General features: G+C 43.3%; 1 protein-coding gene across 5 annotated transcripts in view; it reads right to left on the bottom strand.

Annotated features, from left to right (window-relative positions):
* The window catches only part of ASTN2 (astrotactin 2), a 433657-nt gene that overhangs the window by 327759 nt on the left and 87945 nt on the right, over positions 1 to 17953 (bottom strand). For 4 of the 5 annotated variants that reach the window (XM_087880005.1, XM_087880006.1, XM_087880007.1 and 1 more), the window contains exon 2: positions 12874 to 13061. In XM_087880005.1, the coding sequence (XP_087736131.1) occupies positions 12874 to 13061 (188 nt within the window). Of the gene's footprint in view, positions 1 to 12873; positions 13062 to 15966; positions 16036 to 17953 lie in introns of those variants that run through there. The other variant, XM_087880008.1, reaches the window with a different exon arrangement.

Here is a 17953-nt window from a genome sequence, read left to right as displayed (position 1 = left end):
GGAAACGAAAACAACAACAACCCAAGGAGCCTCAGTTGTGGTTCTACCTTTGCTCTTTCTGCCTACTGCAGCTGTCACTTCTCCTCTGGGCCGGGCCAGGCACTTGTCCTTCCCGAACAGTCTGGTGTCGGCTTCGGAGTCTCCTCCTCTTGTGAGAACGAGGTCGCCAAGTTCAAATAATTAATTTTGATGACCGGGAGAGCGCTTGACAAGCTCACTGCAGACATGAATGATGATGGATCTCGAGGACACCACAGGCCATGCTCATTGCTTAATCATACGGAATGGGTCTTTGGGGGCTACTTATCTAGGACAAGGACTTTCCAAACAATATCTAAAGACTGCACATTCCTTGAACAAACCATGGATGTTATTAATTTCGAGTTTGGTCGGCTCTGCCTGGTTTGGTTTGGTGTCTCACAGGCCTCCTGCCATCAAAAGAAGAGGACGAGGGGAGGGAAGGATCAAATGGGGGGGGGAGGATCAAAGGGCAATAAGGTTTGTGGGTACGTGATAGGACTTCACTTAATCCTCCAAGGAAAGATCAAAGGCAAAGGAGGTCCAGGCAGAAGAAGAACATCATGGCTTCAAAAAGCTAAGGGACTGGTTTGGACAAAACTCAGCGGCACTTTTTCGTACGGCTGTTGATGAAAATAGGATCACCAACATGATCGTCCGATGATGGATATGGAAAGAGGAGGAGGAGGAGGAGGAAAGTCCGGTTTGGACAAAACTCAGTGGCACTTTTTCGTGCGGCTGTTGATGAAAATAGGATCACCAACATGATCGTCTGATGACGGATATGGAAGAAGGAGGGGGAGGAGGAGGAGGAGGAGGAGAAGAAAAGAAGAAGAGGAGAAGGAGGAGAGGAGGAGGAGGTGGTGGAGGAGGAGGGATAGAAGAAGAGGAGTAGGAGTAGGTGGAGGAGGAGCAGGAGGAGGAAGATGATAATGATGAGGAATAGAAGAAGAAGAAGAGGAAGAGGAAGAGGAGGAGGAGGAGGAGGAGGAGGAGGAGGAGGAGGAGGAGGTGGTGGTGTCAGGATTCTGACCGAATCCCTAATTAAATCATGAGGTCAGGAATGCTTCGTGAGTTGACAAGAGGAGGAGGAGGAGGAGGAGGAGGAGGAGGAGGAGGAGGAGGAGGAGGAGGAGGAGGACTGTATATATTTTAAAAAGGATGGGGGCACACAGTTTGACCCATTTTGGACAGTTGTGGGCAACTGGAATTAACATTGCTAGGAAGAGCAAACACAAACTGCAGTGTCAGTCAGAATAGAGCTGGAAGGGGCCTTGGAGGTCTTCTAGTCCAACCCCCTGCTCAAGCAAGAGACCCTGTACCATTTCAGATCAGTGGCTGCCCAGTCTCTTAAAAGATTAGGTCGCCAAACAGTTTCCCCATCTATTTTTCAAGACTTAAGGCCAGTTTCTGTTTCTTGAGAACTTCAGAGGCCAACCTTCAAGATTTGGATGGACACGTACCATCTGGGGTCTCCAACCTTACCTTAGAGAGTCTTACCTGTCTAAGCAGCAGAAAGGAAATGCAAAAAGAGAGAGAGAGAGAGAGAGAGAGAGAGAGAGAGAGAGAGAGAGAGAGCGAGAGAGCGCAGTGGAACGTTTAACCAAGGAGGCAACCTGATATGTTTGTGTGTGTACATTTGAAGGAAGAATATGAGGCCAGACAAAGCTGTTTTAATATATTCAGAGGAATAACACTGTTAATGCCTCTGGCTGAGAGACTAGCAAGAAGGTATTAGCATACTTGGTGTCCCTGTCGAGAAAAAACGCTTTTAAAGACAAATAAAAAACCAAACTTCCTACAAGGAAGGACACTTTTAACACCATATTTATTTTGCTTTTGGGGGAAAAAACAGGAAGTCCCCCCCCCCCCTCTCTCTCTCTCTCTCTCTCTCTCTCTCATTCTCTCTCCTTTTTCTGTTTCTTGTTCTCTCTCCTCTCTCTCATTGTCTCTCTCCTCTCTCATTCTCTCTCTCATCTCATTCTCTCTCCCCTCTCTGTTTCTTGTTCTCTCCTCTGTCTCTTTCTCTCTCCTCTCTTTCTCTCATTGTCTCTCTCCTCTCTCACTCATTCTCTTTCTCTCTCTCTTTGTCTCTTGTTTTTTTCACTTTTCTCTTTCGCTCATTCTCTCTCTTTCTTCCATCTTTTGCTCTGTTCTTTCTCTTTCTTCTCTCTCTCTCTTCCTTTTCTCTCTCTTTCCTCTCTTTTTTCCTCTCTGTCTCTCCCTTCTCTCTCTCTTACTACTCTCACTCACTCACTCTCATTCTCTCTCTCTCTCTCTCTCTCTCACACACACACACACACACACACACAAAACCATTGTTAGTGGAACTTTATGGATGTATTCAGATTGTTTTCTTAAACAGAGTTGGAGTCATTGTACGAGAACAGTGTCTCTCTAGAAGATCACAGGGTTTTTCTTTTAAAAAAGAAATACATATATTTCTACCCCATTGTGGTGTCATTCAAAGGAGGAAGTAATTCTCTATTCTTTCCCTTCCTTTTCATTAATTTTTAATCCCCAGATAGTCACCTTCTCCCTAAGCAGGCACAGTTCTACCCGTGAGAATTTCTTCACGAATCCATTTCTCTTTTGAAAGAAAATACATTTATGTTAAATAGAACAAGAGCAGATAGGGAAAATAATTCTCTCCCTCTCCCTCTGTGTGTGAGTGTATGTGTGTTGTGTTGTGTGTGTATTTTATTCCCTTTGCTGATTTCAGAGTATTGCCGCTTGTTTTGGATTAAGTCAATTAGAACCCATACCGTATTTGCTTTTTGGAAATGGGATTTTCATTAGGCAGCACAATTCTCTTTGGAGCAAAATTATTTGGAAGGCTTAAATTACCTCTGGTAAAACACGAGAAGAAAACAATTACACATTCATTTCAAAACAGTTCTCCCCTCAAAATGGTGGCTGGTCAGCAATTCACCGTGAGGCTGAACAGTGATGTGTATCCTTCATCCTTTTTAAAAAAAAAAAATTAGAAAGAGAGAGAGAGAGAGAGAGAGGAGAGAGAGAAAAAGAAAGAGAGAGAAAGAGAGAGGGGAGAAAGAGAAGAGGAGAGAAGAGAAGAGAAGAGAGAAAGACAAAGAGAGAAAAAGAAAGAGAGAAAGAGAGAAAGAGAGAAAGAGAGAGGGGAGAGAGAGAAAAGAGAAGAGAGAGAGAAGGAGAGAGAAAAGAGAAGAGAGAGACAAAGACAAAAAGAAAAAGAAAAAAGAGAGAGAAAGAGAGAGGAGAGAGAGACAGAGAAGGAGAGAGAAGGAGAGAGAAAGGGGAGAGAGAAAGAAAGAGAAAGACAAAGAAAGACAAAGAAAGAATGAGGGGAGAGAGAGAAAGGAGAAGAGAGAGAAAGAGAGAGAGAGAAGAGAGAGAGAGAGAAAAAAAGAAGAGCGACAGAGAGAAGGAGAGAGAAAGATAGAGAGAGGGGAGAGAGAAAGAAAGAAAGACAAAGAGAGAGAGAGAAAGAAAGAGAGAGGGGAGAGAGAAAAAAGAGAGAGAAGGAGAGAGAGAAGAGAGAAGGAGAGAAGAGAGAGAAAGAGAGGGAGAGAGGTTGGTCTTCATGTCCCAAGTTTACTTTTAAATGAAAGAACATTGGCACTTGGGTCCATGCATGGATTGAAATAGGGATGCTTTGTCCATGTGACAATTGTTGGGGGACAGGAAGAAAGCCAAGATGGCTAAATGGAAGGGAAGACTGGGCAGATTGGAGAGGTGTCCCAATGGGGTAAGCGATATTGATATATGGAGGCAGCTTAGAACCGCAAGGAAGAAAAAGTGCGAGAAATAACGGGGGAAGGGAGGCTGATGAACGATGCTACATTGAAGCATCAACCAAGGGTAGTAAGGGAAGACATGGACAACATGTGAGTAAGCAGGCTACTAAGGGGAAGGGGTGCCTTGCCCTACCAAAATCCTGCCTGGATTTTGCTTCAATTGACGCGGTGGCTCGGTGGCTAAGACGCTGAGCTTGTCGATCGAAAGGTCGGCAGTTCAGTGGTTCGAATCCCTAGTGTCGCGTAATGGGGTGAGCTCCTGTGGCTTGTCCCAGCTTCTGCCAATCTAGCAGTTCGAAAGCACGTTTAAAAAAAATGCAAGTAGAAAAATAGGGACCACCTTTGGTGGGAAGGTAACAGCGTTCCGTGCGCCTTTGGCGCTGAGTCATGCTGGCCACACGACCACGGAGATGTCTTTGGACAGCGCTGGCTCTTCGGCTTTGAAACGGAGATGAGCACCGCCCCCTAGAGTTGGGAACGACTAGCACATATGTTCAAGGGGAACCTTTACCTTTTTAAAACCTGAAAGACCCAAGACTTTCCTATTTTCCATTCTTCCAAGTCCTAACCCAGAGGTGCTTTTTCAAAAGGCAACTGGACTTCCTTGGTTTTTCCTTGAAGACATTTCGCTTCTCATCCAAGAAGCTTCCTCAGTTCCAGAGAAGCTTCTTGGATGAGAAGCGAAGCATCTTCAAGGAAAAAGAAGAAAGTCCAGTTGCCTTTGGAAAAAACACGTTTGGGACAACCATGGCCTGGATGACTGAGAATCCCCATAGACATTTAGCTATGCCAGAGCTGAAGAAGCTTCCTGGATGAGAAGCGAAACATCTTCAAAGAAAAAACAGAAAGTCCAGTTGCCTCTTGAAAAAGCACCTTTGGGACAACCATGATCTGCATGGCAGAGAATCTCCATAGACTCTCAGGGAAATATCTCAATTTATAGCAGGCGTAAGGAGTCGCTGAACTTAAGGCCCTGCATTCCTCTCCATTGGCCAGACAGATTTACATAATAATAATAATAATAATAATAATAATAATAATAATAATAATAATAAATTCAACATGTTACCACCAACAGCAAATGCCGCCTCTGCAATGAGAAAGATGAGACAGTCGACCACCTGATCAGTGGGTGCAGCAAAATTTCACAAACCAACTACCTACAACGCCATGACCGCGTTGCTAAGATCATTCACTGGAAATTGTGCCAGAAGTTTGGATTTGAGTACAGCAAAAACCACTGGGAACATCAGGTTGAGAAAGTTTTAGAGAATGAGAAACTCAAGATCTTGTGGGACTTTAGGATTCAGACTGACAGGCACTTGGTCCACAACACACCTGACATAACAAAAGACAACTAAAACAAAAGCAAAATATAAGAAAGAAACACAAAGCTCTGCATGGCCAATACGTGAAAAATATTGAAGGCAAAGCTGACCAGAAACTAACCTGGAACTGGTTAAGATCAGGAGTACTGAAAAAAGAAACAGAAAGCTTTATTTTGGCAGCTCAAGAACAAGCCCTGGCCACAAACTGCATGAAGACAAAAATTCAACATGTTACCACCAACAGCAAATGCCGCCTATGCAATGAGAAAGATGAGACAGTCAACCACCTGATCAGTGGGTGCAGCAAAATTTCACAAACTGACTACCTACAACGCCATGACCGCGTTGCTAAGATCATTCACTGGAAATTGTGCCAGAAGTTTGGATTTGAGTACAGCAAAAACCACTGGGAACATCAGATTGAGAAAGTTTTAGAGAATGAGAAACTCAAGATCTTGTGGGACTTTAGGATTCAGACTGACAGGCACTTGGTCCACAACACACCTGACATAACAATAGTTGAAAAGAAAAAAGGGTGGTTCATTGACATTGCAATACCTGGTGATGCACGGATTGAAGATAAGCAGCAAGAAAAAATCACAAAGTACCGGGACTTACAAATTGAAGTTGAGTGACTGTGGAAAAAGAAATCGTGTGTTGTCCCGATTGTAATTGGAGCCCTTGGAGCAATACCCAAAGGGCTACCCCGCTATTTAGAAATCCTAAATTTGCCGGACTTGAACATTTTGACTCTACAAAAAACCACCTTATTCGGAACAGCTTACATCCTCCGACGATACCTTAACAGTTCCTAGGTCCTTGGTTAGGACTCGAGCTGCTGAGCTATTAACCAGCCTCAAAGGCTGTGAATCTCACTAAAGATTAACCAATAAATAATAATAATAATAATAATAATAATAATAATAATAATAATAACAACAACAACAACTTTATTGTCATTGTACATGTATACACAGTATACCCATACAACGAAATTCATTTAACACCCAAAGACCAGGTCAGATACACATAACAATCCCCACACATACTCCCACCCACCACAAATTCCCCACCCCTAAACCACCCAAACATCCACACAACAGACCAAGTAATGCTTCACTGATGGTGGCCCTTTAGGAGCTCTACTTCAGCAAAATGTCTATGGAGATTCTCAGTCATCCAGATCATGGCTGTCCCAAAGAGGCAACTAGACTTTTTAAAATTTTTCTTGGAAGACGTTTCGCTTCTCATCCAAGAAGCTTCTTCAGCTTCCCTCCACAGACACTTCCAAGTCCTCAAAACAATTTGTCAGCTTCTCTGAAACGTGACCATTTTCCTTCCCGCTTTGAAAAAATAAAAAACCCACACATCTTCCCCATTTCATGCCACGCACACCCTTGCTCATTATTTCTGCAATGTAAAACACAAAGGAATCAATATTATTTTGTGTTGTCGTCGTGCCCACTCTCCCCTACCTACGCTCACCCCCATCCCCCACCCCTCGGTGGCATAATCTTGGCTGTCATTTGAGTTTTTTAATTGTGCTGTTTCCTCTGGTGTGCAAAAGTAAATCTTATCTGTTTGGGATTAAAATTCAATGAAGGTCAAGGCGGTTGGAGAATTTACCAGCCAGCTGCAATTAATGTTTGTTTTGCCTTTGATAAATTGGAACGCTTCCCTTCTCCAGAAGTGGAGTGGATTTCAGAAGCTGTAATTCTTCCATTAACTCAACAATTTCCCTAGCATGAGAAAGCAACCTGTCACTTCTCAGTTTGTCATCTGTCATTTCAAGGTCCTGGGCATATGTCTGATATGTTTTATGATGATTATTTGGGCTTCTTGTGTCAAAACATTTAAAGCCACTAATTAGTCTTTCCTTACAAAGTGTTGGATTAAACAAAATGTGCCACTCAGTTGCCTTGCTGCTTCCTATCTCCCTCCCCCCCCCACTTGTTTAATTACCGGTTCCTTCGTTATAAATACTCACTGAGGGTTTTTGTTTGTTTGCTTATGATATTTCTTCCATCACTTCTGAGACACAAAGCAGCATTCCTTAAGGATTTTTCGCTGATGCTGCCCGTCAGACAGGTTGCTGACAGGATGAGCTAATTCTAGGACTGCTGTTTGAATTCTATTGCATTTCTCTTCACACAAGCAAGAGAGAGAGAGGAGAGGGGAGGAGAGAAAAAGAGAGGAGAGAGAAGAGAGAGGGGGAGAGGAGGAGAGAAAAAGAGAGGAGAGGGGAGAGAGAGAGAGAAGAGAGTGAAGAGAGAAGGAGGGACTGAGAGAGAGAGAAGAGAGAGAGAGAGAAGAGAGAGAGGAGTGAGAGAGGAGAGAGAAAAATAGAGAAGAGAGAGAAGAGAGAAGAGAGAGGAGAGATGAAAGAGAGAGAGAGAAGAGAGAGATGAGTGAGAGGGGAGAGAGAAAAATAGAGAAGAGAGAGACGAGAGAACAGATGGGAGAGAGAGGAGAGAGAGAGAAGAGAGCGAAGAGAAAAGGAGGGACAGAGAGAGAAAAGAGGGAGAAGAGAGAGAAGAGAGAGAGAAGAGAGTGAAGAGAGAAGGAGGGACACAGAGAGAGAGAAGAGAGAGAAGAGAGAGAGAGAAGAGCGCGAGGAGAGAAAGAGGGACGGAGAGAGAGAGAGAGAAGAGAAAGAGAGGAGTGAGAGGAGTGAGAGAGGAGAGAGGAGAAGAGAGAGAAGAGAGAAGAGAGAGAGAAGAAAGAGAGAAGAGAGAGAGATGAGTGAGAGGGGAGAGAGAAAAATAGAGAAGAGAGAGAAGACAGAAGAGAGAGGAGAGATGAAAGAGAGAGAGAGAGAAGAGAGAGATGAGTGAGAGGGGAGAGAGAAAAATAGAGAAGAGAGAGACGAGAGAACAGATGGGAGAGAGAGGAGAGAGAGAGAAGAGAGTGAAGAGAAAAGGAGGGACAGAGAGAGAAAAGAGGGAGAAGAGAGAGAAGAGAGAGAGAAGAGAGTGAAGAGAGAAGGAGGGACACAGAGAGAGAGAAGAGAGAGAAGAGAGAGAGAGAAGAGCGCGAGGAGAGAAAGAGGGACGGAGAGAGAGAGAGAGAAGAGAAAGAGAGGAGTGAGAGGAGTGAGAGAGGAGAGAGGAGAAGAGAGAGAAGAGAGAAGAGAGAGAGAAGAAAGAGAGAAGAGAGAGAGATGAGTGAGAGGGGAGAGAGAAAAATAGAGAAGAGAGAGATGAGAGAACAGATGGGAGAGAGGGGAGAGAGAGAAAAGAGAGCGAAGAGAGAAGGAGGGACCATGAGAGAGAAGAGAGAAAAGAGAGCGAAGAGAGAAAGAGGGATGGAGAGAGAGAGAGAGGAGAAAGAGAGGAGTGAGATAGGAGAGAGGAGAAGAGAGAGAAGAGAGAAGAGAGAGAAGAGAGAAGAGAGGGGGGAGAGGGAGAGAGGGAGAGAGATGAACTCTTCTGCGTGATTACCAGTAATTTAGTAGATGAATAGTCAAAAACGGTTCAGCACCAAAGACAGCTCCTATAACTATCTACATCCTCTCTCTCTCTCTCTCTCTCTCTCTCTCTCTCTCTCCCCCTCTCTCCCTCCCTCCCTCCCTCCCTCCCTCTCTAGGTTACTTTATGTTTTAGCAACAGTTCCTTCCATTTCAACCGTTACTAGTTAGCCACGTTTTCCTTACCAGTGGAAAGATGGTTAAGTCGTTCCCCCCCACCCCCGGAAAGGAGGATAAATAAACATGAACGGTGGAGAAAGAGGATCAGAAGGAGGCCTCCCTCGCTTTTCAGAACATGGTTTGCCTTTGAACTTTGCAAAATCCTGCCCGTGCCAGCCGTTCAAAGCAAACAGCAGAAAGGGCTGCGGAGCCGACGCTTGTGTTATTGGAGCAATCAAACTTGGATAGTATCAAGAATTTAAAATATAAATAGTAACAGAGTTGGAAGGGACCTTGGAGGTCATCTAGTCCAACCCCCTGACCTGCTCACTCAGGAGACCTATACTAGGGATATCGAACCACCGACCTTTCTGATTGACAAGCTCAGCGTCTTAGCCACTGAGCCACCTAGTCAGGCATTGTTTTTTGGTAATTTGGTAAGCCTTTCCCTCACAACCTTGATTGAATGCAGGCCGGTAGCCATGAAGTCTACAGTTCATCTACTGTGGTGTCCGCGAGACATTATACCGCAAACGTTCTCCCTGTTTCACATCTGCCATTTTCTCTCTGTCCTTTCCACCCCTCCACCCCAGAAGACTAAATATCTCCAAGCTCCTGTGGGCCACCACGAGCAGGGTTTTGTCAGAGGAATACCCTCTGTAAAGCTTAAAATTAATCCGAAGTCGAGTTCTTCGGCAGATGAACTCAATACAAATCAAAAAGAACACTCTCAAATCCCTCTGGAGCAGTGCTTCAGAAAGAGCTTAACCCAACACCTTCAAAGAGGAGCAAATTGATGTCCTTGTCGACAGCATGTTCCTCTTTTAATCATGCAAAAATTAAGACTTCGTTTTTCTATGGCTTTGTTCTCCCCACCCCACCCCGCAAAATGGGCCTTTGGGTCCTAACTCTTCTCTCTATCTTCCCTACGTCAAGAGGTCCCCCTCATTGGGATTGAATGGAAATTCAGAAAGGTATATTTAAAGAATAAAAACAAAATAAATGTTTTTAAGAAGCGTCTAGACAGTCACTTATCTGAAATTATATAGGTTCTCCTGCTTGAGCAGGGGGTTGGACTAGAAGACCTCCAAGGTCCCTTCCAGCTGATTCTAATTCTATTCCATTCCATTCCATTCGATTCCATTCCATTATTCTATTCTATTCTATTCTATTCTATTCTATTCTATTCTATTCTATTCTATTCTACTCTACTCTACTCTACTCTACTCTACTCTACTCTACTCCATCCCATCCATTCCATTCCATTCTATCCCACCCCACCCCACCCCACCCCACCCCCTCTACTCCACCACTATATTCTATATCTATATCTATATCTATATCTATATTCTACTCCACTCCACTCCACTCCACTCCACTCCACTCCCCATTCCCATTCCCATTCCCAATTCTGTTCTATTCTATTCTATTCTATTCTATTCTATTCTATTCTATTCTATTCTATTCCATTCCATTCCATTCCATTCCATTCTACCCCACCCCACCCCACCCCATCCCCTCTACTCCACCACTATATTATATATCTATCTATATCTATATCTATATCTATATCTATATCTATATCTATATCTATATCTATATCTATATCATCTATATCTATATCTATATCTATATTCTATATTCTATATTCTACTCTACTCTACTCTACTCTACTCTACTCTACTCTACTCTACTCTACTCTACTCTACTCTACTCTACTCCACTCCACTCCACTCCACTCCACTCCACTCCACTCCACTCCACTCCCCATTCCCTAATCTAATCTAATCTAATTTAATCTAATCTAATCTAATGGCTAGGGAGACAATTCTACAATATAACACAGAACACTCGCTCACAAACCTCAGCCTTTCAAAACATATCCAAGTAGAGGAAACCCTTAGCTCAGACATCAAAATTCCACCAGTGTGTGTTCTTTGGCTTTGGAATCAATTTTTTTTAAAAAAAAAAATGATCCAAAACGATGCAGAAGGAATAGTTCAGCACAACACATATGTAATCCATCTGGGCCCCTGCCTGTACCGAAGAACCGATCCCCGCAATGTACAAATTGAGAACTCTAGAACCAAAGCAGGCCGTGCCCTACAAAAAAACTTCACAGAAAAACCTTCATCAAGCGTGACCATTTTTTTAATCGACAAGACCTCCCATCCTGCTGCAGTTGTACCCAAAAAGGACCAGACAACTAACCAGGAAAGTCCGTAGAGTTTGCAAATACAGTAAATCTGGAACGAGCTCCCCACCCCGGAGATACGGAGGATCCCGGATCTGCATACCTTCCGTCGCGCGCTCAAGACTTTCTTATTTCATCAAGCTGTCCTGACCTAAGTTTTTCCCCCTTTTCAAATGGAAATTTTAAATTTGGTTTTAAATTATTGGGGTTTTAAATTTGTTCAGCCAAATTTATTTAATTCGTTTTATTCTATTTTTAAATTTTGTATTTATATGTTTTATTCTATGGCTGTTCAGTGCCCTGAGTCCTTTGGGAGTAGGGCAATATACAAATTTAATAAAAACGGCCCATGGGGTGCTTTGATCTGGCCTGGGGGGTTGTCCTGGAAACAGCGAAGGACCAGCCCATGGTGCTTCTGCCAGTGAAAACAGAGCTTGGGAGGGCCATCCTCCCGAGCTCCATTTTTGCTGGCAGAAGGTTGCTGACAAGATTCGGGTTAATGTCAATGTTCCAAGTAACACCCCCCAATGAAATAAGACTCCGTGGTTAAGCACCCCTCCAAGTTCAAGTTCCTGGACGCACGGCTGTCTTTAGAAGGGCATATGACGGCCGTGGCCAGGGGGGCTTTTTATCAGGTTCGCCTGATACGCCAGTTGCGCCCCTTTCTGGATCGGGACTCCCTACGCACAGTCACTCAAGCACTCGTCACCTCTCGTCTGGACTATTGTAACGCTCTCTACATGGGGCTCCCCTTGGGGTACACCCAAAGGCTCCAACTGGTGCAGAATGCGGCTGCGCGGGGGATTATGGGAGCGACGGGGCGCTCCCATGTGACTCCTCTCTTGCGCGAGCTGCATTGGCTTCCGGTGGACTTCCGGGTGTGCTTCAAGGTGTTGGTGATCACCTTTAAAGCGCTCCATGGCTTAGGGCCAGGGTACTTACGGGACCGCCTTCTGCCACCAATAGCCTCCCACCGGCCGGTTCGCTCCCACAGAGAGGGCCTCCTCAGGGTGCCATTGGCTAGACAATGCCGTCTGGCGACCCCCAGGAGGAGAGCCTTCTCTGTGGTGGCACCTACCCTTTGGAACAATCTACCCCCAGAAATACGAGTGATCTCCGACCTCCGGACTTTTCGTCGGGCCCTAAAAACTCATCTCTTTCAGTTAGCCGGTCTCTCTTGATTTTATGATTTTATGGTTGATTTTAAATTTTGATATGGATTTTAAATTGATAAATTTTAAACTATGGGCCAAATTTAATTATTTTAAATCTATTTTTAATCGTAATTTATGTATAAATGTTTTATTTTGGCTGTTCACCGCCCTGAGTCCGAAAGGAGAAGGGCGGTATAGAAATTTGAATAATAAATAAATAAATAAATTAGAGATGTCATATTGGCACATCTGGGAAAACCTGAATCTGAAAGCTTCCAGGTTTTCCCCACCCAAAGGAAAGTTCAAGTCCCTGCCCAACACCCACACGTCCATCACATGGTCTAATCCAAGCACCGTCCCAACAGGAGATGCCTCCCAGTTCCAGACGTACAAGTGCAAGGCAGGATGTCCTTCACTCTCGGAGAAAGGAATGTTATTTTGACTACATATCTCCCCAGCTCCATACAGTCCCCCCCCTCCCAGTTTCTCACAGTATTAAATGTGGCAGGCCTGAAGGCCCAATGAAAAAGATGGCTTCCAGGCCTGACAGTTGCAGGAGGCCGTCGCAGGCAAAAACAGAGCTCAGAAACCCATTTTCACTGGAAGAGTGTTCAGGCCACTACAGGCGCCCCCGACATGAATGATGTTGAGCTGGCCCCACCCCCTGACCAGCCTCCCAGCGGCCACCCCACCCCCACCCCCCAAGGTCAAACATAACCATAATACAGCCCTCAATGAAATCGAGTTTGACACCCCTGTTGTAGAAGAAGACCCTTACCATGACGGACACATGTAACATGTGCATCTGTTCATCCACAATCTCTGAAGGTTCTTGAAGGCTTGGCGGTGTGGCCCGGGAAAGTTGTTCGGCGTTGCTCATGGACACATGGAAGTAGAGTGTGCCGTTTTCCAACCACTGCTGCTTCCAGTGCACCAAAGAAAGATCTGACACCGTTCCCGACATCTCTGCAAAGAATTAAAATAGAACTTCGTATTTATATATTGCGAAAAGCACTCCATCTCGCAGCCGTTTGTCAGTCATTCTGATCTGCAATTGTATTTTTAAACTTACGTGGTTGTGCTTGCTATTCCTTTCTTATCTTGTCCACATTTCTCCCCCCTTAATGGTCCCTTACCCTTTGTTCTTCTCCAGCTATGGACCCCAAAGAACGCAGCACACACAAAGGCTGTACAAACCTTAGTTTACTAAATTAAATCAGTCTTTTTCAAACAAAGGCTGTTAATTAACTTTCTTAACAGCCAACAAGAATCCAAAGAATAAATAATCGCAATCTTACTATGGTTGGCAGAAAGCCCAGAAGCAAATTGCAGAGAACTACGATCAAGACACGAAGGAGAGTGAATGAAGTTGTTCCCCGCAAATTGCTTCAGTCGGCGTTCCTCCTTAAATAGGCTAAGGGAGTGGCCAATTAGCCCCAAGCCTTACTCTCGAGGAGACCTCCTCCTGAGGAACCACTCCTGCCTTTTGGAGGCTCTGCGCACCCGTGCATCGAGAAGAGGCACCTCCTCTTCGTCCTCTTCACTTATGGGAGCTTCTGGAGGTTCTGAAGGCCCTGGCTGAATCCCCGCCTCTGGCACCACATCTTCTCCAGCCTCCTCATTGTCTGACTCGAGTGCCAGCTGCACAGGCTGCTGGCGCAGCACCACACCAGCCTCCTTGCTGTCGGAATCAGCTACTAGCTGCACAGGCCGCTGACGGGCCACAACACCCTTGGAGAAAGGACTTGGTCTATTTTGACCAGGTCATGGTTATCCCAAAAATGCTTTTTCAAAAATAATTGGTTAGCATTTTCTGGCACATCAGTGCATAAGTCCTAAAGGTGCTTTTTTTCAAAAGAAAGCTGGACTTCCTTTGTTTTTCCTTGAAGACATTTTGCTTCTCATCCAGGAAGCTTCTTCACTTCTGGAGAACAGTTCTTCAGAACTGAAGAGGCTTCTTGGATGAGAAGTCTTCAGAACTGTTCTTCAGAACTGTTCTTCAGAACCGTTCTTCAGAACTGTTTTTCAGAACTGTTCTTCAGAACTGAAGAAGCTTCTTGGATGAGAAGCGAAACCTCTTCAAGGAAAAATCAAAGAAACCCAATTGTCTTTTGAAAAAAAGCACCTTTGGGGCTTATTATGCACCGAGGTGGCTCGAAAAATGCTAACCAATTATAATCCAGTTAATAACTGGCCTTATTAACATCGTCACATCTCCAAGTGAGCAGCCAAGACTTAGAAAGACAAAAAAACGCTTCAAGTGAAATGGGAAGTTATCTTCTTTGCTAATTGTGAATCTCATCAACCACCTGCTGGGACCAACTGCATTGACTAGTTTGGGGGAATAATGAAAAACCATTCCCAATTAAATGACCGAACCGTGCCGAACTTTAGCACCCAGCCACTTCGCTTCTACAAAAACAGACGTTTTGCTTCTCGTTAGCCAATGGATCTTTTGATAGCTAGACAAAAGGGACAATTGTTTCTTTAAACACCACTGAATGAAAAATCCATCAATGGTCCATGTATCCCTTTTACAACTCAATCGAGCAAAAAGGAAGAAACACAAGTTTGAAACAAAGCAAAGTCATCTTCCGTGGATGTTTCCCTATCAGCATTGATTTCTGATAAGTTGGTGAATTGTTCCGATTCTACATTAATTATATTAACAATATCGTCCTTTCTGATTTATAGACAACTGGAGATTAACCAGACCGAAGGAAGAATATATAGGCGATAGGGGCAAAAACACAGTTTCTCCTTCCAGAGGGAGCATTACATATTTTTTTAAAAAAAAACATTACTCAGATTGTCCTAAAGATGCTTTTCCAAAAGGCAATTGGGTTTTCTTGTTTGTTTGTTTTCTTGAAAACATTTCGCTTCTCCTCCAAGCAGCTTCTTCAGTTCTAACTGAATAGAAATCCTTATATTTCCCCGCCATTCAGCTAGAACTGAAGAAGCCTCTCGGATGAGAAGTGAAATGTTTTCTAGGAAAAACAACAAGAAGAAAATCCAGTTGCCTTTTGGAAAAGCACTTTTGGGACAAAGGTGGATGATTGAGGATCTCCTTAGACATCAAGACACTCAAATGTTTGGGGGGAAAAAATTGGAGCTACATTCCATCCACTCTACCACCTTGTCGCTAGAGAATTGTGGTTTATAGCAAAGATCTTTGGGGAAAAAAACATACAAAGAAGAAGGCAACACTAAAAAAAATTCCACTGCAGTCTAGATCCCACATGTCCCTTTGCCCCCAAAACAGGTTTCCAACCCCTTTTTGTGTACAGAAATATTCATATGCTATATCCTATCCTGCTCCGATCCTCTCTTTTGCACATTTTTTTAAAAAGTTACTTTTCTGAAGTCGACCTAGAAAATCCTTGGCAGGTTTCAGCTCCTTCCTCCCCTCCTCAATCAGGAGTCAGAACGGTCTCCCACATACTCTAAGATAAAGGTAAAGATTCCCCTCGCACATATGTGCTAGTCGTTCCTGACTCTAGGGGGCGGTGCTCATCTCTGTTTCAAAGCCGAAGAGCCAGCGCTGTCCGAAGACGTCTCCGTGGTCATGTGGCCTGCATGACTCAACGCCAAAGGCGCACGGAACGCTGTTCCCTTCCCACCAAAGGTGGTCCCTATTTTTCTACTTCCATTTTTTACGTGCTTTCGAACTGCTAGGTTGGCAGAAGCTGGGACAAGCCACAGGAGCTCGCCCCGTTACACGGTGCTAGGGATTTGAACTGCCGAACTGCCGACCTTTCGATCGACAAGCTCAGCATTTTAGCCACCGAGCCACCGCGTCAGATGAAGCAAAATCCAGGCAGGATTTTAGTAGGGCAAGGCACCCCTTCCCCTTAGTAGCCTGCTTACTCACATGTTGTCCATGTCCATGTTGGATTGAACTCTATGTTGGATTGAAAACCAAGATGTTGTGTTTGCTCTTGAGAAGAAAAAAAAAAAAAAACAAGGTTAAAATAATCCAGCGTACTCCCTTTCTTGACACACTGTCTAATTATTTTATTGATATCTCCAAGAGAGACGTGTTATAATTAGAAACCCCAAAGAGGCCACTTGGTGGCTCTGGGTATTATTTATATCCCTAGCAGCAAAGAAAACCTGCGATGCCAGTCTCTAGTGACATCTATGAGTCTTCCAGGAGAACAATGAAACACATCCTTATTAACAAGACTTCATTTCTGCAGGATCCAATCCAAGTCGGTCACCGGGACCAGAAGTTTGTTCTACCAAGCTTTTGGAAAAGGGGTGAAATGCTCCTGGTTCGGACCGGATCGCCCGATCCGGTAGCGATGGAGGCGGGTGGTTCGGAGAACCAGAAGCAAAAATCCCTGCCCCCCTCCCCATGCCCAGTTGAGCCACGCAATCATCAGAGACTTTTTTTATTATTATTTTTAAAAGCATTTTTTCTACAACCTCTTTGGCTGAAAAAAATGCTTTTAAAAGTAAAAAAAAAAAAACAACCTCTGATGATCGCGCGGCTCACCTGGGATCATCAAGGGGCTTTTAAAAGCATTTTGTCTACAACCTCTTGAAGAGTTTATAGAAAAAAATGTTTTTAAAAGGAAAAAAAGACTCTGCCGATCAGGCAACTCAGCTGGGATCATCAGAGGCTTTTAAAAGCATTTTTTTCTGCAGAAGAGGTTGTAGAAAAAGTGCTTTTAAAAGTAAAAAAAAAAAAGTTGGCCACGCCCACCCAGTCACATTACCCCCTACCAAGCCATGCCCACAAAACCGGCAGTAACAAATTTTACATTTCACCACTGGATGTACCCATAAATCCAGAACATTCTATCACATGTGGTGGACACGTCCCATCACATCACAAGGAAGTATTGGTGTAAAATTCAAAAATGGTTGGAAGAAATTACAAAGCAAAAAAATAGATTTGAAACCTGAACTGTTTTTATTAGGAATACTGGACCCGAAAATGGAGAAAAACCTTCAAGACATTACACTACACATACTCACTGCAGCAAGAATCACACTCGCAAAAAAATTGAAAGCAAAACAATGTACCCTCAGACAAAACAGTAATTAGGAAAATTCTAGAATGAGCAGAGATGGATAAAATGACTATGGAGTTGAAAGAGGAGGAGGATTCGGACTATGATGAAACATGGAATAAAATGTACAGTTGGCTCGAAAATAGAAACCAGAACAGGAAATGTTTAACTTAATACTGATGAAACTCAAATTGGAGTAACTGAATAACATTAAATAAAGAGATGTAAATATAAACAAATATAAATATGTAGATAAGGAAAATGAATATTATAATATATGTACATATATATATATATATATATATATATATGTTTTTGTAGATTTTCACGGGTACAGGTATGCAAGTCTTATACACCAAGACTTGCATATATATATATATATATATATATATATATATATATACATACATACACACACACACTGTATATATACATACATACATACATGTTGGAGTAATGCGATTATACTACAATTGAGAAGTAAATAGAAATGATAGAATAGAGAAGTACAAAAGCAAAATACGTTAGTTTTAGTTTTAGTTTAGTTTAGTTTAGTTTTATTAAATTTGTATACCGCCCTACTCCCGAAGGACTCAGGGCGGTGAACAGGCACAGGATAAAATACAGAAATACAAAAGTTAAAAACAATTTAAAACCAAATTAAATAATATTGGCCCACGACAATTAAAATCCCAATAAATTTAAAACAAATTAAAATTTCAATTTAAAATTTAAAAGAAAGGGGAGAAAAATTAGGCCAGAATTACAGAATGCTGTAAAATTACCATTGACGGTATATAATGTTCAATACATTATGTTTTGACACGTTTTGTTTTTTTA

This window comes from Pantherophis guttatus, chromosome 16 (genome assembly GCF_059756535.1).
Source record: "Pantherophis guttatus breed Tessera chromosome 16, ASM5975653v1, whole genome shotgun sequence".
NCBI classification, from domain to species: domain Eukaryota; kingdom Metazoa; phylum Chordata; class Lepidosauria; order Squamata; family Colubridae; genus Pantherophis; species Pantherophis guttatus.
The sequence above is the reverse complement of the archived record's forward strand: the minus strand, read 5'-3'. Positions and strand labels throughout refer to the sequence as shown.